General features: G+C 47.9%; 2 protein-coding genes across 3 annotated transcripts in view; both read left to right on the top strand.

Annotated features, from left to right (window-relative positions):
* Positions 1-1,088: 1,088 nt before the first annotated feature.
* Positions 1,089-5,589, top strand: LOC308376594 (importin subunit alpha-1-like). The gene is made up of 11 exons (XM_080852979.1): positions 1,089-1,104; positions 1,397-1,477; positions 1,620-1,760; positions 2,083-2,171; positions 2,395-2,663; positions 2,992-3,086; positions 3,250-3,516; positions 4,055-4,288; positions 4,538-4,720; positions 4,946-5,095; positions 5,384-5,589. Exons 2-11 carry the CDS (start codon positions 1,412-1,414, stop codon positions 5,471-5,473), a joined length of 1,584 nt encoding a protein of 527 aa, XP_080709105.1. The 5' UTR covers positions 1,089-1,104; positions 1,397-1,411; the 3' UTR covers positions 5,474-5,589.
* Positions 5,590-6,898: 1,309 nt separating this feature from the next.
* Positions 6,899-22,601, top strand: part of LOC308376570 (E3 ubiquitin-protein ligase SMURF2-like) — a 65,899-nt gene continuing 50,196 nt past the window's right edge. For both annotated transcript variants that reach the window (XM_080852949.1, XM_080852948.1), the window contains exon 1: positions 6,899-7,262. In XM_080852949.1, the coding sequence (XP_080709075.1) occupies positions 7,211-7,262 (52 nt within the window). In that variant the 5' untranslated portion in view covers positions 6,899-7,210. The remainder of the gene's footprint in view (positions 7,263-22,601) is intronic.

The raw sequence follows: 22,601 nt of genomic DNA, 5'->3' as shown, positions 1-22,601 counted from the left end.
TGAAGCAAACCCTGAATATCGCTGATCATAAAGTCAAATTACTCCATTCATTTGGACAGGGAGTTTGTAGTACCGCGTTTTTTTGCGCGCCCCTATATCTGCAGTTTTCCTTTTGTAATATCCGTTCATAATATTTGATTACAGTGGCAATGCATGCGTCGTGCTGGGACCAGCGTGTGTCAGATAACTTTTGTAAGCGTTTGTTTGTGCTTTAATCACTATTCGTTTGTTTGTGCCTTGTGCACTTTTGCCAGGCTCAGCGCATGATTTCAGACTTCTTCTCGCGTAATACGCACAGCCTACGTAGCCTTACGGCTGCAGGCGCCACTGATAGCCCAGTATTGCCAACATATGGATGAATATGACACAATTGTACAGTTAGGCATCGATTGAACGTCGACTGCTTCCAGACCCTGACACCCATTTTTTTTTACTGGGTGTTGAAACAAAAAATGAGTAAGCTGAAAAACCAGCAGAAAGCATGTGAACAGACACAGATTGAGGAAAAGCAGTGTAGACCGTGTGATACACATATGCTTTACCCTATATGCCTAATTGACGGAATACAGCATGGAATTTTGTGTTTCAATATTAGGGGAATATGCGTATGAGTCATGTCACTCGTCAGTTATTTGGACTTAAAGATTTAAAACGGATACAATAAACGACCCAGATGGGACTCGAACCCACAATCCCCAGCTCCGGAGGCTGATGCCTTATCCATTAGGCCACTGGGTCATCACGTTCTCGCTAGAGAGAAGTACAGTTTAAAAATAGTCATAGGCACTATCTCTATTTTCTCAGTGTCTGTTTTGGAGTTCATAACAAATCGAAATTAAGTTAATTGGCAGTGAACTGAATGATGGCTCTGAGTATATTTTAAATAGCCTTGAAAGCTGAGGCGCTCTGGCTGTAATCAATCTGAACAGGGTCGTGTTCCATCTCGCGATAGTAGCCTACAGGACTAGTCTGCGAACAATTTCAAATGAAGCCAATAGGATGGTGCTTGTACTCAAATGGACCAATGACATGTGCGAATAACCAAGAATTTAAAGGGTGGTATCCTCATTTTACGTCACTTGCTTCATGAAGAACTAGGAATTGGTAAGCGCGCACGCTTCTGCGAAGTTTTAGGGAAGGAAATCGTTATAAATATATATGTCAACGTGGTAGGCTAGTGTATAGGTTTGTAGTTCACAAAATAATGCTTAATATTAGAGTTGTGATATATTTATGATCGAATTGTCAAGACATACACTTATCCTTACATTCTCACGAGACCACATGATTGGTTGACAAATTTGCCGGAAAGATCACTTTATATAACGTTTTGGAGGGGTTGACACATTGTTACTTTCTATTTGGTTTCAGGAACTAAATTTGTTACTTTTCGCAGATCAGAACACAAAAAATGTCCACTGTAACCGAGAGTCCCGTGCGCATCGGCCAATTCAAAAACAAGGGAAAAGATGCTAATGTAAGTGCTTTTATAGGCTAATCTCTCAACATTGTGTTAGCGGCCACAGCTAGCTAGCAAGCTAACTGCTATTGTTCTCAGCCGTTATTTTGAATGGTGGTTTTTCAGCACCAGCTAAATGTTTCTTTATGTATGATCGCAGGAATTACGGCGAAGAAGAATCGAAGTAAATGTTGAACTTCGAAAAGCTAAGAAGGATGAACAGATCCTTAAACGGAGAAATGTCAGTAGCTTGCCAGATGAAGCGACTTCACCACTTCAAGAGAAAAACCAAAACGCACAGGTGATTTCTACTTGTTTTATGATTATGATTTATCAAATCTGAGATCAAACATTGATCTGACTGAAAGGTGAATGATGAGGTTTGAGTAATGGTCGAACCTTCCTCGAAGCTCCCGAGCCGGATACATCAGTGGGAAATAGCGCCTTTTCTGTCAAGTATGGAGCGTTATGGAAGGTCATTCGTAATACTCTCACGTTGGCGTGTCACTGTTCAACCGAATTGAAGCGTGATTAAGTGCGTGTCTGTCTGCATTGTGACCTTGTCTACTGGTTGAGCTGTGAAACAGCGATTTATCCAACTAATCCTTGTTCGCTGGTTGCAGCCCGCACAGCATTGGACCGTGGAGGAGATTGTCATGGGCGTAAATAGCCAAAGCCGTGATCATCAGTTGCAGGCCACACAGGCAGCCAGGTAACTCACACGATGTCCCCAATCCCATTAGACGTGCATTAACTTCTTCAGGACATTCACCTACATGACGATGCTCATGTCAGGCACATGTCACGCCAGCTCTTTGCTGACATGCTATTTTCTCACCTTACAGACTCTGTGGATTACACTGTTGCTTATTTTCAATCAAACGTTTGTTGTTAAATTATCACTGTTGAATAAATGTGTGGCCCCCACTCCACAGGAAGCTGCTTTCAAGGGAAAGGCACCCTCCCATCGACAACATCATAGCTGCTGGACTGATCTCCAAGTTTGTGGGCTTCCTTGGGTGCCCAGACTGTCCGCCTATCCAATTTGAGGCGGCCTGGGCCCTGACCAACATAGCCTCTGGGACATCTGAGCAGACCCGAGCAGTGGTCGATGGTGGCGCTATCCCGGCCTTCATCAGTCTGGTGTCCTCTCCTCATCCTCACGTCAGTGAGCAGGCCATCTGGGCGCTGGGCAATATTGCTGGTGGGTGTCTCTCTCCCTCTTAACTGTAATACGTGGCCTGGAAAAGTATGTCTGTGTAGTCTATGAGGAATCTGATGCGGAGATGAATTCATTGGTTCAAGAATTGATTTTGTGACTAGAATTACCTTTTGGTCCTCAATGTGCAGTAAATACTGCTCATATGTGTTTTGAAAGACAGTCAAGGGTAGCATGCGTAGTAGTAGGATGCTTTACATACACTTCATCTATTCAATGAGTCATATATGGGCTGACTAGTTTGTCTTGTTTACTTGGTGACTTTTTTTTTTTTCCTGATCCTGATGTGGCTTTTTTTTTTTTTTTTTTGTAGGTGATGGTCCAACCTACAGAGACAAGGTCATCAAGCATGGTGCTATCGATGCTCTCCTCACACTCCTGGCTGTTCCCGACTTGGCTATCTTTTCTGTACGTAGGCTATGGAGGCTTTTAAATCGTTATTCATATTATTGTTGTCCGTTTTTGGTGTTTAGATGATTTGAAATCAGTGATCTTAGAATTAATTATTCAAGTTGAGGACTTAATCCTGGCAAAATGTACTTTTGTATTAATCGTCCGTTCCCCGTTACAGTCTGGATACCTGAGGAACGTCACCTGGACCCTGTCCAACATGTGCCGCAACAAGAACCCGTCGCCGCCGCTGATGGCCGTGCAACAGATGCTGCCCACGCTCCTGCGCCTCCTGCAGCACAACGACAAGGAGGTGCTGGCCGACGCCTGCTGGGCCGTGTCCTACCTGACCGACGGGCCCAACGAGCGCATCGAGGTGGTGGTGCAGCAGGCCGGCCTGGTGCCTCAGCTCGTACAACTGCTGGGCTGTGCAGAGATCGCAATTGTGGTGAGTCTTGGCTGCTGACTGTATCTCATATAGCGTAGCTATGTCAGTTATCGGACAGTGTCAAACATCGGCCATTCTGTTAAGCAATCAAAATGCTTTAATAAGTTTAATAATTGATTCACATGACCACACAAATGTTTGCCGATAACACACGCCACCCGATAATAAACACCCTTACGATATAGAATGAATCGACTGAAGTTTTTGGTCAGTCTGAATTCACTGAACTGATATTGAAGAGATTTGTAGATTTTGACAGGTGAATGTTGACTTAAGCATTAAACATTGGGAGGGATTGGCGCCTATGGATTGCAACCCACCCAATTAATTCCTTGTGGTTAAGTGCTGTTCCTACTAGCAGGCATGTTTAGCATTAGTGAGTACAGGTCAAGTGTCATTCTGAGCTGTACTTTGTGTACTTCCAGAGTATGTGCTTGTTTATACCACTTGCATCTGTTCTTTTTTTTTTTTTTTTTTTTTAAACCTCCCAGTCATGCAGCGTGTCACCCTCCACTGAACTGTTTGTTTTCCCTCCCAGACTCCGGCGCTGAGGACCGTGGGGAACATCGTGACGGGGACGGACGAGCAAACCCAAACCGTGCTCAGCGCAGGCGCCTTGACCATGTTCCCCATCCTCCTGCGTCACCGCAAGAACAACATCCAGAAGGAGGCCGCCTGGACCCTGTCCAACATCACGGCTGGAAAGGACACTCAGATCCAGGAGGTCATCAATGCTGGCCTGGTGCCTCTGATGGTGGAAGCCCTTCAAACGGTAATGGCGATGTCCCTTTAAGCTTGGACGGCTTGGTATTTGGTTTAGACTTAGTAATGACGCTATTTAACTTTTATGTCATGGTCTGGAGACTGTAGAATTTAGTTTGGATGCTGCAGAGCTGATCATTTCAGTTAAGTTTGAACAGAAATATTGTTTTCCGTTTATTTGTTGTTGATGGTACACTTCTTTGAACATCAACTTCCAAAAACACACTGTGTTGGCCTAAGTTTGGTTTCTCGCCTGCAGGGAGACTACAAAACCCAGAAGGAGGTGGTCTGGGCCATCACCAACTACACCAGTGGTGGAAACATTGAGCAGGTGATCTACCTGGTGCGATGCGACGTGCTGGTGCCTCTGCTCAACCTGCTCTCTGCCAAGGAGAGCAAAACTATCCTGGTCATCCTGGATGCCATTTCTAACATTTTCCTGGTATGTCGGCATCTCTGTTTTCAATTATCTCCTGTTTCTCTCTGTGTTGTTTTGCATACATGGCAAAATGTTTTAAATTTAACTATAAACCCAAACGTCTCAACCTTTTTGTAATTTTCAAGCTGTGATCGATTATGTTCAAGTCACATTTGATTTCTGTGGTTCTTATTTTTCTGCCTTGAGGCGATAGGAAATGACCAAAATGTGGTTTTGTTCTGTGAACAGGCAGCAGAGAAGGTCGCCGAGACGGAGAAATTGTGCGTGATGATCGAGGAATGTGGCGGCCTGGACAAAATCGAGGCCCTGCAGTCTCATGACAATGAGACCGTTTACAAGGCTGCCCTCAACCTGATTGAGAAGTACTTCTCGGATGGGGTGGGTGTACTCACTTGAACTAATGTGCAGTTAGCTTCACCGCAGAATACGCTTACAAGGCACTTAGAAATGTATTCCTACCGATGGTTATCTTTGTATTAGCATAATGCTATCAGGCGTAGTATTTTTTTCAAACAGTGGGCATTACATGGTCCATGTAAGGATTCCCATCTTCAGTACTTCATGTGAATTTTTGTGTAGTGATTTTTTTTATTGATTGGTTTGGTAGGCAAGCGATTAGTTCGTTACTGAGCGGCGTTACTGAGTAATGGCAACTTTGTCTTTCAGGATGAGGAAGACGAGTCTGTTGCACCTGAGACGACCACAGATGGGTACGCCTTCCAGATCCCCGAGAACCAAAGCACTTTCAACTTCTAAAACATCTTCACACTCCTGTCTTTTCCTTGTCTGTCTTTGACTGTATTTTTGTATTTGGGTACCTATCAAGCATTTCACTTGTGTACATAAGTACATATGTTCTTTGCTGTTTTACTATAAACCCTGTAAATAAACTTTATTAAAAAAAAATACTGGTTAAAAATGTACAAGAGAAGTGTGGGATATTTATGCATGGACATCTTGTCCAGGAAGTGATGAAATAAAATTATCATAAAAAATATTCTAATGACATGACATGGAAGAAACCCAGGGAGCCATTCAAACTCCATACAGTGCCTTTAGCCTACATTCACAAGTTCAAAAATATCACCTTACACTGTTTCATTAAAGTTTTAGTGTGTAAGAAGAGGATGGTAATATAATGTATGAAATTGTGTAGGGGTATGTTGACACATTTAACCATTCTTTTAAAGTGCCTCTAGATGATATTTGTTAAGAACTTGTCCTCAAGCTTTCTGTCACTCTTTTAGATTGACTTGGGGAATCAGAAACTATTAATCAGTTAATTTTGCACATGTGGTTGTGTTATACAGAGACAGGCATGCCGCGTGGGATCCTTTAAAACTTTAACAAACATCTGTAACAGCAAAACAATTCCATGAAATGTTCAGTTACAAAGTAAGTAGACTGACAAGGAGCACTTCCATGTAAAGGTTCTTACATTTCAAATGTGTTTTTCTTACGTCCCTTTTAGACATGATTGTTCCACGTAATGGTCTCTAAGCCTAATGAGATGATTTGCGGGAAATGTTAATATCAAGTCCCTTGTAATACTATGCTACAATTTGACACTTTTTAAAGTATCGTTTTATAGGCAACTAGTTTTGGTGCCGTCCTCAAATTAATTTTGATCGTAGCCTATATGGTCATGTGGTGAAGGACAGATACCTTTGTCTTCCCCACTACCCACCCAGGATATGCCGTATGTCGTTCTGTGTTCCAGGCTGGAACACCCTGCAAAAAAATGAAGAAAAGCTTTCACAGCATGGCATTGCCAGCTTTAGCCTACTGCTAAAATACATCAGTTAGTTAGCAAGCTTCTATCAGTGTAAGCTGGGCTTTTGGTGGTGTTTGCAAGGTTTGCATGCCTTTTAGGTAGTTAGCCTGCTAGTTTCGGAACAGAACTCCTTAGTGCTGATTTAAATAATGTACCTGTATAGCCTATCCGATGATGTATTGAAAACTTTTAACAAAATATTTGTAGTTCCATCATATAGCCAGGCGAGGTCAGCACAGAGCCGCAAGGAAAACTGAGTCAAGAGGAGTTGGTGGAGCTGCGGAAAGGGGCAGCTCACAACTTTATATCTGCTCCAAACAAGACCGCCACCCCTATGAGCGCCGACCAGTTCTTGCAACCTTCCGAAGATGGAGAGCAGCACGTCTTAGGTCTCGCGTGGACGTGGATACTTTGTTCTTTTTTAGATGTAGAATTGCACGGCCGACATTATATTTTCACGCTTCTAGAAGTTAACATTCACTTTTAAGTATTTTCTATCGTTTGTTTTCTTTCTCTTTTTTTACTGCCTCTGCGGAGTTGCAGCTTGAATGTTAGGGTAATGGTAGTGCTATGCACATCCGGGCCACAATGCCGTGACTCCATTACTCCTCATTCACTGTAAAACTAAGGAGTCGGGGGAAAGGGTGGTATATTTTATGAAGCTTTATGTTTTGTAAATATTTTTTATAAATTTGCGTCAAGCTGGAACACAAAGGGACATGTCTAATCAAGGGGTGAGGAGAAATGGACCGGTGAAACTGCGGTTGACAGGTAAGAATTTAAACCTCAAATGTTGCAACCCTTACGTCGCTGTTTCTAGCGCTAGATAGCCCACCTACAAGACCAGCTAGCTAGCTAACGTAAATGCTTACTCTAGCTAGGTCTTCAATGCAGGTCATTAGACGTGTAATGCACAAATGGTCATTATCGAGTCGGTTGTATAGTTAGCTGCATTGTCTGCCTGTGAAAACTAGCTATAATCAAGACTGGTTACTCATGCGCCACGAAATGCATTATGATGATTTGGTCAAAGAGTCTTCAGCCAGCCTACCCATAACCTTCGTTTTTAAACTCAAGATTCAGTGGATAACTATCGATAGGTTTAGCTCAATGCCTGCCTAGCAGATCGAGCTAATTAATGTAATTTAGCCCATACAATTACTCGATTTAAATGAGTAACGATGGCTACATTTTAGTCTGGGTTAACGTTGCGATCTGTGTGCTCCATTATCCTTTAGACTCGTCCGATTTGTTATGGTGTCGTATTTGATTAGCTTAGTAGTTTGTCCAAAATACACAATTTGAGAGACCATTTTAGCTTTTTACTAGTGTATTTTAACACGTAGGTGTAATACGTTATTACCTGCTCGGTGTAATTACATGAAAAACCAACTCATAAATTAAGTTTTGTTTCCTGAAATTGCCTAGACAACTTTTTACATGTAACGCATCATTTCGAGCCTCTCTTGAACGTGCCATTCGCTGAAACAATGTTACAGAATTCGGAAATAGTCACTGTGGAATGTGCAAAGGGACCTAAACTGCAATATTACTTCAGTGACTATCTGTGCAGTAACGTTGCTACAACCGTTTGAATCGGATGCTTTAGGTGTAATGAAAATAGTCACCAACAACCCAATTGCCTAGATGCTTTTTATGTTGAGATGGAGCAGCAAGCAACATTCTTGACGCATATTTGCCTGAAGAGATCAGTTTTGAATACGACTGTCTCGTAACCCCAGGTTTATTTAAGCCTTTTTTATATGTTAGAAAGACACGGCTGGGGAAATTTAAAACCAGAAACAAAATAAACAATATAAAAGGGCTATTGCCATGTCACGTTACAGCCGATTAAGAATTTATTTAGAAGTCATCAACTTAGAGGTGCAGTGTAGCATCGCTCTCTTTCCGCTGGCCAACTGTTGAAAAGCGATGACATGCAGTGCAACCCATCATTCACTTGATGGGAGGGATATTTCAGTGCCATCTGTCTGGATCATTTAAGATAGCCTACTGATTAACCGGTGTTAGGTTTCTACTGTGTATCCCAGTGTCTAAGTAAACTCTTGTGTGTAATTCGCGGCTTTAAATGCAAGGCGTCTTGTCGGGCTCATAGCTGGTAGTGTTTGCAGTGTAGGAACTGATCCTCCACCGACCGTGTCTGTCGGGATATTAAGACGTGTCTTACAACCCAAACATATGCACGTTTACACGAAGAAACATTGTTTTGACTGCAGGGAGGAGAGAGATGACAGGCGCGGCGATTCATGTACTTCCAAGATCAGGTCGAGGCATATTCCCAACACTCGCTGCTCTTCAGGAAGGGCCAAATTAAATATTTAATCTGGTAATATGCTGGCTGGAAAGCAGCACAGATGGGCCGGGGGGCAGCTATTCCCATAGAAAGAAACACCACTACACATAGAGATCCTCAAATGCATGGGATGCTGTCCTATGATGAACTCATTGTGTAGGCTACGGTCGAAGCACTGACATGAAATTTCAAATAATCCAAAATTATTTCATCCCCACGCAGACCAAAATGGTCATCGATAAGCTTGTGACTCGGTGGAAGCTGAGTGTTTGCAAACCCTCAAGAATGTAGAGACCCCTGTGTTTAAGACAATCACACATCCCTCCTCTAGAGAGACCAGTTGGGTGTTTTGTAGTATGACAAGCTATTTCCAGAAAACTCTTGTAGGTGTGAACCTGCGTGCCCCTATCCCATTTAATTGATGTTTCAAATGAGCTTTCGTTTGATGCTCTTGCGGCCATGCGTGCCAAAGAATCATCGCTTTGAATGAAGATCGCTGCTCTTGGTTCGTACAAGCATCACCAGAGACATATTCCCCCATCAGGATTCTGTTCTTTCCAAGCTCCTTTGCTAGACACAGCGCAGCTGCTTCCAGAGAGCCGCCTCTGTTAACACGTGCCTGCGCAGTCAGACCAGCCATAATGCTGGCAGTCGGAGAAGGCCATGGTGAAGTGTGTTGCAAGCCCTCACTGATGGCTGAGGCCATTTTATCCCTCATCTCAGTGCAGTTCCTCCCCCAGTCTGGTGCCCCTTTCTCCCTGATCTCAGTGCAGTTCCTCCCCCAGTCTGGTGGCCCTTTCTCCCTGATCTCAGTGCAGTTCCTCCCCCAGACTGGTGCCCCTTTCTCCCTGATCTCAGTGCAGTTCCTCCCCCAGTCTGGTGCCCCTTTCTCCCTTATCTCAGTGCAGTTCGTCCCCCAGTCTGGTGCCCCTTTCTCCCTGATCTCAGTGCAGTTCCTCCCCCAGTCTGGTGCCCCTTTCTCCCTGATCTCAGTGCAGTTTCTCCCCCAGTCTGGCTGCTTGTTTTAGCCCTGGCTAGATGGTTTTGAAACGGGCCTTTGGTGGAATGCTGGGAATGTGAAGCGTGTGAGGGGAGCGGTGAGTCTCCCCAGACTACAGGAACCTCCTTTCTCCCTCCCTCTCTCCCTGTCTGTCTTTCTTTCTCTCCCTTCTCTCTCTTGCTGGCTCTCCCTCTTTCTCTCAAAGGACAAACCTGAAAGGGCATGCTTATATTTATGCGTGTGTGTGCGTGTGTGTTGTAGGCTCACATCCTTGCTTTGTGTGTGTGTGTGTGCACGTTTGTATAAACATGTCTAGACTTTTGAGGCATGCTTTTTTTGCGTTTTCTTTGGTGCTGACGTCCTCAAGATTGCAGTGCCACGTTTGACAGTCTCTTTATGGTATGGCCCACACCCCAACCCCCCCTCTCTCTCTCTCTCTCTGTGTGTATGGGTGTATGTGTGTGTGTGTGTGTGTGTGTGTGTGGAGAGCAGGCCAGACTAGGCTGAGAGTGCTTTTCCCCTCTCTGTGGTATAGAGTTGTGCACGGGACAGGAGAAGTGCCAGGCAGCACAGGGGTTCCTGCCTGGCATTGGACCATTGTACCCTCGCCGTCTCCGCCAAGCCTCCCCTATCATTCTCCAATCCAGCACACGCTGCGCACCTCCTCCACCAGTTTGGGAAGCCTATTTAGTGTGCGTGTGTGGGGAGGCCTTGAGCACTTCTACATTTCTCTCCATTGTTAACTGTCTCGGTGTTCCAGCGCTAACCCTCCTGTACCCCGCCTGCCCATGGAGTTGAAATAGGGCTTTTTTTATAGACGCCTGGGAGCTGCTACACCAGTCTGGGCTTTGCTCCTCTTTCATGTAGATGTATGCTCGCTCGTGATTGAGTACGCTGCTCTTTCAGGGGGCTCGTGGCTTGGTGTGAGTGCTGCTTGTGAGTGTTACAGCCCGTGCTTGTTCGTCCAACTGCGATCTGCCTGATCATGCCAGGCGGTTGCCTTGATTTCCTCCGGCAGGCTGGCCGAATGCAGCACCAGCTCCGTCTTTCTCTTTCTCTCTCTTTCTCCGCTGATTTGGCAAAGCCAGATATTCTGACACCAGTGCTAATGAAATGTTAAGTGTAAATGCTGCCACTATTATCTGCCCACCGGGCTGTCCCGAGCCCACATGTCACTAACAATTTGAGTCAAAGGGGCAGAAGCATGAGCTGAAGAATTAAGTAGGAAAAATGGAGAGAGAGAACGAGTGAATGATGGAGTGAGAAAGAGAGAGAGCAATAGAGCTGTGAGGTCCGACACCTTGGGGTGTTGGGAATGGCCATTATTTTTGACAGATCTTTATCGATAGGGCAGCGGGCCAAGTCTTATTTTTTCCCCCTCCGGTGCTCCCCCCCCACCCCCCCCACCACCACTCTTAATGCGATGCATGCTCAGGCTGTAAAAACATTTCATGGGGTGTTTGGTTGTGCTTGTTTAAGTCCCAGCACTTTAAAATCTCCCCCATTTTCTGCTGCTGACATGCGGTCGATGCTTTTGTGAGTCATTATTTCTTTACCGTGTGTGTGTGTGAAGTGTGTAGTGCTCGTGTGTGTAGTGTGTGTGTAGTGGGCACGTGTGTGTAGTGGGCGGGGGTGTGTGTGTGTGTGTGTGTGTGGTGGTGGCGGCGGCGGCGGCGTGTGTCTAGTGGGCAGCCCAGAGATGTGTCATCAGGATCGTGAGCAGTGATCAAACAGATGCTCCTTTTGAAGCTACCAGCCCCAAGGGTCACCCAGAGTCTGTTCAATGTGCTGCCAGAGTCTTCAGTCTTTCTGCTGTGTCTGTCCTAGGAGCTTTTTTCCACCATGTTCTTCTATTCCCTGTGTGTGTGTGTGTGTGTGTGTGTGTGTGTGCAGGCCTATCAGTGTATTCATTTCCACACAAACACACACACACACACCTTTTGCAGCTCAGATGCCTGCCTTTTGCGATTCATTTCCACACACACCATCCTGCCACGGAGGCCTATCCTTGCGGTTGTTGATGTGTTCCTTTAGCCGTGGCGCTCAACCAAAGTGCCGTTCACCGCTGTGTGTTCTGTGCGCCCAATCTGCCGGGGGGATGAGTCCGTGACCTTGGCACCACCGCACCACTCGCTACCACCACACCGCAGATTAGAGTGGAGGTGAAAACACTACAGTGATTCACCTTAATGTTTTTTTTTTGTGTGTGTGTGTGTGTGTTTGTGTGCCTTGTTTGGTGTAATTTGATTAACTTAGCAAGGTTCAGTTGCGCTTTCTTACAGACAGGGCAGCCGTATGTGTAGACGTAGGCAGCTCACTTGTGTGAACCACAGGCTTGGAGTGCACTGGACTATTTTGTGCCTGCCTAGCAGCTGAAAGCTACCATTTCTCTTTCTAGCGTCTCTCTCTGTCTCTTTCTCTCTCTTTTTCTCTCTGTGTGTGTGCAGGCTAGTCACTCTACTAAGAGTCACCTCCGTGCACCACACCGCCCCCCCTCCCCCCTAAGAAAAGCACAATCACTGGTGTGGTCTGCCAGGAATCTGCTGATCCCCGTGATAAGACAGGAGGTTCTCATGTCACTCAGCTTTCTCTCTCTCTCTTTCTCCCTCTCCCCCTTTCTCTCTTGCTCTCCCCCTTTCTCTCTTGCTCTCCCCCTTTCTTTCCCCCCCCCTCTCTCACTGAGGAAAGTGCATTTAAGGGAAGTGGAGAGAGTCGGGATGTCCACGGCTGGACAGAAAATAGCCTCGTCTGTCTCCCCACCGAGGAGGGACGGACTTCCACAGGATGTACCGTACCGGGAGCTAAATCAGGAGGCCTGTTGACTCTTTGCCCTAGAATAAAGGAAATGAGACTGGAAAGCAGTAAACTCCACATGTCCAAGCAGGCCTGGGCTCCCGTGGGACTCTGGTCAGTGGAGTAGAGGACTGGTCAGTGGAGTAAAGGACTCTGGTTAGTGGAGTAGAGCAGGCCTGTTCTCCCGTGGGACACTGGTCTGTGGAAGAGTAGAGGGCTTTCACCTGCTCTGGCCCTCTCCAGCGCACACAAGCGTCATCCAGTTCTGCCCCCTCTCAGCAGTAATGGTTGGTTAGGTTAATGAAATCTGACATGAGTACTGGCACATTAACCACATTGGAGTGTTTTTTTGCTTGCCTATGAATACTTAAAGTGCTTTTTCTTTCAGGGAGCGTAGACAAGCGTGTGAACCATTTTCTTTTCTTTTTTTGTTTCAAAGCCGTGAAACTGAACAATGGGCGAGACCTCTGGTTGTCCTCTACCTGAATGTCTGTCGACTCGAGGTATGAGGAGCTGTGTGAGAGTTGATTGCTCCCAGCGCTAGGCGCTAGGTAGATCCATCAGTCTTGGGCTTCTATACACGCTGCTTACAGCAGGCTTTTCTTCCTCATCAAAAAACCTTTTTCCTGGCTGGGTTTCCTGGCCCATTGCCAGAGCCCTTTTTCCTGCCCCCTCTCAGATGTTCTGAGGCATTAGCATAACGCTACAAGACGACCTCCGCTTTGAAGGTAGAGTGTGCGGCTAAACCCACCCGCTTCTTGACGGGAGTGCTCGACGACTTAAGAAACGTAAGAGGCGTGCGATCGTTTCGTGTTGTTCGGACTTCATACTCCTGTCAGTCTCTACCCGAGGCCATCTTTTATTCTTTCTCTCTCTCCCTCTCTCTCTCTCAATCCTCTCGAAAGGCAGAGGGCATTTCCTGTCTGTACTTTTTTTACAACCCTGCTCTGACGGAATGCTTCCTATACAGGCTGTAGAGTGGGGCGTGCTTGGCTGGCTCACACATTCCTCATCAGTGACCTTGCCTGGGGATCCCCTCACGGTCAGCCTAAGGAGAGGGAACCAATGTCAATGCCGATGATCCGTGTTGGGTAGGCTGCTCGGAAAATATGAGCGAGTTTCTGACTTGAAATTTGGAAGCACATTTGAAGTGCACACAGGAGGATTACCCCAAAAAATGAAATCCAGTCGACATTATGCAGATATCTTTAGGATTAATTTGCCGTGGTGACTACATCCACATGATAGTATTACCAAAAGCGACACAAAAAATATTTGGAATATTTGCTGCGTTACATTTAAATAGTTTCTGTACAGGGTCAATTTCCATAGAAATTCTCAGTTTCATGTTAAACCTGTTCTATCGGTAACAACCATGGAGGCGATTACATCCTTTTCACAACAGAGAACCTTTCAGGTGCTGTCTTGCTTATCCTCCTGCCCAGACGTCTTTCACGTCAACATAGACGGCTCGCTTTCATTCTGACCTAAACAGATTCTGGCTACTCCAGTATTGCTCAACACGACTAGCGAATCTGAGACCTGTTCTTTAGGGAGATTTTACTGGGAAAATCTTCAGCTCTTCTTTTGGCTGACGGTCACCCACACACACAAGATATATCACAGTATGCTTGACAGCAGAGAACATTTCCACTTGGCAACAGTGCCCAGTATAGAAATGTGTGGGGGCTCTTGTGTTGGCGACCCACATGTGGTTTCGACCCTCCCTTACGTAAGCACACCTGAGCTGGAGTCTAAGCAGGAACAAACAGAGTGGATGTTTGGAGCAGTGCAGGGGTGGAGGACTGGCTGTGTTGTCAGAGCAGGGCCTCTCGGGGATGGTGGAGGGAGGAGGGAGGGAAGGGGGGCGGCCCTGTGTTGTGGCCAGGGGCTCCCATGCACATCCAGGCTTCCTCCGCTCCGCGTGTTTAGTCTGACCCTTCCAGATGACTTGCGTACGTACGCACACACACACACACACACACACACACACACACACTCTCCGGCTGACACACAGACCGACATGCGCGCGCACGCACACACTCATGTATGAGCACAAACACACACACACACACACACACACACAGGCAAATACTGCACAGGTAGACATGCACACAGACATTCATTATTCACGTGGCTGCAAACGGTGTCTGCTTTGACCCTTTGGAATTTTTTTGACTTTTCCTCCTTTTCTCTCACACACACCTTTTTTTCCCCACTGAATAGTCAGCCTCAGTTGTTTTCCTGAGGTCACTTCCAACACGTATCTCTCTTTTTCGTCGGAATTCTTTTCATCGTCTGATAAGAGCTAATCTGCCATGTGGCCTCGTCAGCCGTTTAACCCATCGCGCCTTTCAACCGTTCCCGTCGCCTCCACCAGCGGCTCCCGCCCTCCCCTCCCCTCTCCAGGGGTTAATGAGTAGCTCCTGCCCAGTTCACTGAACTCCGGAACACCAGCCATAAACATGCCACCCCTTCACCCCCTCTGAGCGCTCGCCCACCCACCCACCCACTTGCTTGCCAGGTGGGACGCTGGTGTAAAATTCCTCGAAGTCATACCTGCCACGTGTCTGAGAAGCGTGGAGGCAAACCCAGAGGCCTGCTGGCTGAGGCTGTTGAAGTTTTGTTCCGTCTCCACTGAGATATGGAACATGCAGCACCCCCCCAGCCCAGCCCAACAGATGATCCATATGTATTGAGACAAGAGTACTCTGTGTTTCAGCTGCTAGTCCATTGACAAATGTTTGTGTATGTGTGGTGAGTCTATGTGTGTGTGTGAGAGAGGGAGAGACACTCGCGCACACACACACACACATGCACATGTACACGGCTAGCTCCGCTGCTAGCCGCTGCATGGTTCATTTGTTCCCAGGGTTTATTTTATGGTGTCATCGGCGGAGCTCCCATAAAGTGTTTATTAAACCGTTTCTGTGCCTCAGTTTGTTTTTGCCGTGGGTCGCACAGACACGGTGGGAGTGTAGACAAGGTGTTATGGTATTATCTCACACAGAGGTGGCAGGTGTTGGCTGTCTGTAAGACAAATGAGTGCATGCAGACAGACAGACACACACACACACACACACAGACAGAGAGACCGAGTTAAATAGGCACACACACACACAGACACAGGCCGAGTCAAATAGGCACACACACAGACGACCCCCCCAACACAGAGTTAATCAACCTTGAGAGATACAAATGACTCAACTTGTTGCTGCCGTGCCGGTGTTATTTTGTACTTTGGGGCGAACACGTGCGGGCGGCTTGGGCAGGGGGCACATCCACGCCCTGTTAATCATTCCCACGCTCGCCCCCGTGTCCTGCTGTGTTCCTGACCATTATGCCCAAGCCGGCCCTCCTCTCTGCTGCGCTGTCCCGCCGCCCAAGTGAAAGTGATTTATTTGTGTGGAGGGGATTAAAACGGGATTAAGGTCTGACTTTTTGCTTCTTTTTTGGCCCATTTCTTGTGTGTATGTGTGTGCGTGTCTGGCCTGTCGCTTATTGCAGGTCCAGCTCTCTCTCCTTTATCTGACCGTCTGTATGGAAAAGTTGGTTTTGTTTTTCTTCCTTCAGACGGGAGAGCTGTGATGTTAAACAATAACTTAGTGCCTGTGTGGTGACTCATTCAAACAGGGTACATGGCCTCGGACAGAAACAGAAAGAAACTGTGTGTGTGTGTGTGTGTGTGTGTGTGTGTGTGTGTGTGTGTGTGTGTGTGTGTGTGTGAGAGAGAGAGAGAGAGAGGTGGTGTGTAGAGAGGTGGGAGCTGCATATAAAAATGGAAGCCTGCCATTAAAAATTCTGTCTAGACAACAAGCAATCTCTGAATCTTTCATTATTACTGCTCAGCTCAAGCCAAGGGGCTTTCAGACAAGAAAGTGAAAGAGAAGGGGGAGAGAGCAGGCAGAAGACAGACCCTCCCCCATCCTTCTCTGTCTGTTGCGTTTCATTCAGCAATACCATTACACAGTCTGGTGTGTGTCTGGTAGGGGTGTTGGGGGATGGGAGGATAGGCGTACTGTGTGTGGGGTGTTAGTTTGTTACAGTTGTGTGAAACGACCTCGGCATCGGGGTGCACCATACTGCTTGTGGCCGTGTCTCCTGTCCCAGCATGCTGCTTTCCTTTGGCGGGCCACTGCTTCTCCAGCGTGTGGGTCTGGTCCACATCAATCAGCCTGGACAGCCTGCCGCGTAGCCAAGCTATTCAGTCATGGGTTGTAGGGTGATTTTTCTTTCTAATCCATCCCAAGTTGAGATGTGTACTTTTGATATTGGATGCGGGTGTGCTGGCAAGGAGGAAGTATAATGTTTGGGGATGTGTTGCTGTGTAAGCCAGTGAGGCCTGCTGCGGAGTCTTTGGGTTCAGATAGAAAGGAAGACGCTAAAAAACACGAACTCTGAGTTTTGGAAGACGACGCGTAACCTTTGAGGATAATGTTTACAAACCAGAGACAGGTATGAGGTTGTCTATGCTAAGGTTAACTGTTCGCACACAAACACCCACCCACACGTGGAACAGCACAAACACACGTACACAAGAACACAGACCAAAAAAAAAGCATAAATACACAGCACACCCACGCACATCCTACGACACATAAACACGGCCTCACTGTCTCTTTGCTTGGCTTGTTTTTCAACTCTGCAGCACCATTTGCTCTCTGGCTATGACTTTGTGGTGTGCTCCACGCCAATTGCAACAGACAACACACGCAAAAACATTACACAAGTGTCCTTGACGGAGAATTAGGGCTATGGGCAGAGGCAGTGTTGGCCTAATTATCATTTTTTTTTCTCCCTGCATCTGGTCAGTCTGTTCCGTGCTATCTGTTCTCTGTCGTCTCCCCAAGGCACTGTCCGTGGAAATAGTTGGTCGTACTACGTACTGCGCTAGCGAGCAAGCAAGCAAGCAAGAGTGCGATGTGACATTTCTCGCGCATAAGAAAAACAGCAAGGCTCTGCATCTCCCAAAATAGCGCCTCGTCACCCAAGCAGAATTCTTTTTTATTTCTTGTTTCGGGAGCACAGACACTTGCGCAGTGTGAATTGCAGCAGTTGAGTCATCCAGAGTGCAGCGAGCGAGCGAACGAAAGAACAAGCTAGTGAGCGAACAGGCCTCGCAAGCGCGAACGTGTGAACATGCCTCCCAGCCATCTGGAAGGGTCTTGTGACGCTAGTCACGATGGAGCTAGGGAAAGAACAAACTAACGAACGAACGAACGAACAAACAGGGGGCTACCGGGTCTGTTTGGAAAAGTTTGTGCTACATTGTTTGTAGAGGCCTGCTAGAAAGTGAGCTGCAAGTTTTGGCACAGAGTGTCAACCTCTGATCCACCTGACCCCAACCAGCCCCCGCCACCACCCCACCACCACCACAGCGCTCCGGATCCGGCCCAGACGGAGAGCAGACAGTGGTGAAGGCTGCCGCTGCTTGACACACTTATCTTTCTAGCGCGTCTCACTTCCTGTCTATCTCGGCTCCCCGCAGAACGATGCACCGTCACCGGTGCTGCCGACGTGCCAACTCTGATTCTGTCTGCTCTTTGGCTCTCTCCCCCTTTTTTCCCTTCCACTCCTCTTCTCTCTCTCTCTCTCTCTCTCTCTCTCTCTCTCTCTCTCTCTCTCTCTCTCTACTTTATACTCTATATGCCATTACTGACAGTCACAGGCCGATGTTGGGAGATCCCCTCCACCCCTCTGTCCTCCTTCCCACCCATCCCTGCCCTCCTCTTCCCAGTTGCTGTTCTGAGTCAGAGCCCACTAACAGGCCCGCCGAGGGTTCCTCCGTTCCTCCATCACCACGGCAACTGTGACCACTCGCGGAGGAAACAGGGTGATGGAACTGTCTGTGCTATTTCTGCAGGCGGCAGTTCCATGGCATCTCGCCCTCCCTCCCTCCGTCTCTCTCTTTCTTGGCTTCTCTCTCTCTCTCTCTCGCTCGCTCTCTTTCTCTCTTTCTCACTCTCTCTCTGTCTCCGCTTCTTCCTCTGCCAGGATGTTCCCAAGCCCCCTCAGCCCAAACCGAGAGGCCTGAGATACCCATCACCTACTGCTGACTAAACAGTTCTCCATGCATGCCTCCCCCATACAATATGCACACACAGGCACACTACACTACACACACTTCTCTCACACACACACATGCATACTTATTCTAATGCGCACACACACACACACACACCCTGAAAACATATCAGGCTCTGGTCCCGCTGCCTGTTTCTCTACCCCTGTGGCGTGTCAGTGCTCTGAGGTGTTTGGCTAAGAGAGTCTGAAACTTCTCTCTCTTCCTCTCTCGCCCTCCTTCAAGTCTTCACCCTCTCCCCAAGTGCTTTTGTTTCGCGGTCTGACGGCACACCGCAGGAGTTTGTTGCTGTTCATGTGCCGCGGCCACCCCAGCTTCCTGAACCATCACTCTCTCTTCAGTTCCACCTCTCCATCTTTCTCTCTCTCTTGCTCTCCCTCTTTCTCTGCCGCTCACATTCAGTTTCACTCATTTGCATGTTCTCTTTCTCTCTACCACGCACTTCTCTCTCTTTCTTTCACTCCCACTATCCTCCCCTCTCCCCTCTCTCTCTCCCCCCTCTCCCCTCTCTCTCTCTCCCCCCTCTCCTTCACTGTGGCTGAGATTTCCCCCTCACTCCTGTGGTGGTGTTCCCACCGTGGCCCGTGTGGGAGAAAGGGAGCAAGAGCGAGTGTATGTGCGTGTGTGGAGAGGAGCTGTTAAAGTGAGATGCTGCATGCCCGCCTTGCGCTGGGGAGCGCCAACCTTGCAATCCTGTCACCGAGCCTCAGAAAGCCCACACACAAACACACACACACACACAGGCTGCGCCGCTCGGCGCTACAGGAGACTGAGGCCGCCTACGTCACGACTACTGCTGTTTTCCTGCCAAAAGATTCCCCCACCACCCAAGTAGTTTGGGCCCTTTATCTGATGTGCTGTCTGTTTACATGCTGAGCTATTCAGGCAGACTGCAGTTGTGTGTACTGTCTGTTTGAGACTGACTGGGTGTACTTATGAGGTTCTGTTTGTGTAACATACGGGGGCAACGGGTCCATTTTTGTGCGGTGGAGAAGCTATGAATGGTTGTAGCTTCATACATGATTTAGGCAGTTGGGATTTTCGGTTCTTTCTACATGTTCCAAGATGAAGAGCTTTTAGAATCCAGCCACAATCTGGCCTTGGGTCGGTCAAAGAGTGCACACGCATATGGAAACAAAAATAAATACATTCTTTAGGACTCTCTACCAGACAGCATATAGTGCACACATAGAGGCTTACAAATGTGCATACACACACACACACAAACACACAACCATCCATAGACATCTTCCACTAATACTGCAGCTGAGGGTGGGTCACTAAACGAAGATGCAGCCTGACTAGACCGGAGGTGAAGTGGCCCTGTAGGGATCCTGGTGTGTGAAGGGCAGAGGAGGCAGGAGTGAAAGGAGAAGATGGAATGGACCCTCTGGATCGGTGGTTCCGAGAGGAGGGACTCCGACAGGAAATAGTCTTGCAGGTGACAAGTTGTTATGCAGACACATGCATTATAAGTTCTGTAAAGAACTGGGCCAATGACGACAGTTCTGAGAAACCTTGATTAGTTAATGATTGATCCAGAAGTGCTGTGACTTCTAAGAATCCTCCTAGAATCCTCTCGGGCTCCTAGCCTCTCTTCCCCTACTAAATTTTAACTCGGTGGTGGTGGCAGGATTTGGGTTTGAGGCTCGTTTTAAGTGGCCTCTGAATGGTCGGGGGCATGCAACAGGGAAGTGATTCCAAAGCGCTGGCTGAGACGACGGGTCCTCTCTGTGGGGATGTGAGGATGCTCTCATCCTGTCCTTTGACAGGGTGTCCCTTCACCCCGTCATCCTCACACAAGCGCACAGTCATTCTCCATTCTGGCTCAAGGCCCCCAGTGCCCCTGCACCACAAAGGATCTTGTTTATTTTCCGGTCGACTTTGAGAAACTGGCACATCCGTTTCCCAGCGGCAAGTCCCATCCTCGCTTCTCCCGCTCTTCTCTTCATTACTCTCATCCTCTCCTCTTCTCTCCTCTCCTCTCCTCTCCTCCTCATCATCTTGCTCCTCACGCTGATCTGCTGCCAGATGGGAAATGAATCATCGTCTCTGTATGGGCCGTGTGCTGGGATTGAAAATTCAGGCGATTTAGTTTCCGACCTCCCTCTATCCTCACCCCCTGACACACACACTCACACACTCACACACTCACACACTCACACACTCACACACTCACACACTCACACACTCACACACTCACAGACTCACAGACTCACACGGCCCCCGGTAGCGATTAAGAAGATGTAGGTTGGTACTGGAGGAGTTGCTATACTGTTATAGGTACCAATAGCTTCCTTTCGCTCTGCACCTCCGTCTCATATGTCTCTGACTCACGGAGATTCATGTAAATTTGAGCCTTTCGGTGAGGCCCACCTCATGCATCTTTCACCCGCTTGGATTCCTTATCCTTCCTTCATTTTTTCTCTTTATCTCTATCTTTCTCTGACACGCACTCAATCCCCCCTTCCCTCCCGCTGTGTCTCTGGCCTACATTTCGTCTCTCTGATCTTCTGCTCTGTGATCCTCCACGGTTCCTTACTCTAGTTCTCCTCCTCTAGTGCTCCTCTGTTCTGTGCCACCTTCAGTCGTTTGGTTTCGTCTGTCCTCTCGTGCTGTTTTTGTGTCTTTCTCTTTCACTTTATTCGGCTCACCAGGAGCAGGCCCAGCAAAGTGAGTCATCCCTCCCTCCATTCCTCCCTCTCTCCCCCCCTCATTCCTCCCGGCCCTCCTCCAGGTCTCTCCCTCGACTCGCCTCGCTTTTGCTCTGCTCAGAGTGGGAGGGATTGGTCACAGTAACCGCCTGTCCCAGATACCAAATCTCTCTCTCTTTCTCTCTCTCTCTCTCCGTCCACCCCCTCCCTCCTACCCACCCAGATGGCCACATGTGGTTCAATATCACACAGGCCGGATGAGACATTTTCATGGAGTTATTAGAATGTTGTGCTATGTGCCCAGTGGCAAGACTATGCCTCTAGATGAGGAGACAAACCTTTGGTTAGAAACACGAAGGAGGACGATCTTCTGATGCAAGCCAGGTGCAAGCCATCCATCTCCTAACATTTCTAAAAGCCAAACACTTGAAAGACATTTTGCCACCCTCTCTCCTCCACAAGGTATCAGGTATCTTTAGGACATTTTCCCCCTAACTGTTCCTCTCTTTTCCCCCCTCTGTCTGTCTCCATGCTCTCTCTCGCTCTCTCGTCCCTCCCTCTCTTCTGCACGCGTGTTGTCAGTTTGCCAGCGTGCTGTCGGCTTGGCTGCATTACACTCCGTGTAGATTCCTGATCTCCCTGGTGAGAGGTGTGTCTGTCCCCACTCCGCCGGGGCTGCTGGCGCGGGGCGGGTAGGAGGGAAGGAGGAGCGCTCCTGGGCCTCTTTAATGAATGACATAATTGGCATGCAGAACATTTTTAGGGAAGGAGGAGGGAGGGAGGAGAGCAGGTCTGGAGGGGGGGGTGGTGGGGTGGGTACAAGAACGTAAAGTGCGGCCAGAGGAAGTGCAGACGAGATTAGAGGTGCGATTTCATGACCTGGGCAGATCCCCCCCCCCCCCAGTCTCTCTCTCTCACACACACACACTCTCCTTCTCTATCTAGCTCTCTCTCTGTCTCGCTCTTTCTCATTCTCACTCTCTCTCTCACTCTCTCTCTCACTCTCTCTCTCTCTCTGTGTTGAAAGCTAGAGCAGGGAGGAGCAGATTGCCGAGGGGGGAAAGGGAAGCTCTTTTGTTTTGCCGGGGAACAATGCTGTGAATGAGACGCGCACGAGTGCAGTGGGAGTCAAAACAGGCCGCTGGGGCGGCGGGCATGATGACGTTACTCTCCGTGAGTACGGATGAGGTGGGGGCTGGCGCTGTCAGAATTCTTTGATTCTCAGGGATGACCGCAGCAGGTCCCTGAGGTTTGGTGTATGCGTGCG

The sequence above is a fragment of the Sprattus sprattus genome (assembly GCF_963457725.1).
Source record: "Sprattus sprattus genome assembly, chromosome: 1".
NCBI classification, from domain to species: Eukaryota; Metazoa; Chordata; class Actinopteri; order Clupeiformes; family Clupeidae; genus Sprattus; species Sprattus sprattus.
Note: the sequence above shows the minus strand (reverse complement) of the source record. Positions and strands in the feature narration are given on the sequence as shown.

Excerpts from the sequence above, each read along its gene's own strand:
- LOC308376594 (XM_080852979.1), top strand. The coding sequence starts at position 1,412 with ATGTCCACTGTAACCGAGAGTCCCGTGCGCATCGGCCAATTCAAAAAC. Across the intron at positions 3,087-3,249 it reads CCGACTTGGCTATCTTTTCT|TCTGGATACCTGAGGAACGT; the intron begins GTACGTAGGCTA and ends TCCCCGTTACAG. Across the intron at positions 4,721-4,945 it reads CCATTTCTAACATTTTCCTG|GCAGCAGAGAAGGTCGCCGA; the intron begins GTATGTCGGCAT and ends TTCTGTGAACAG.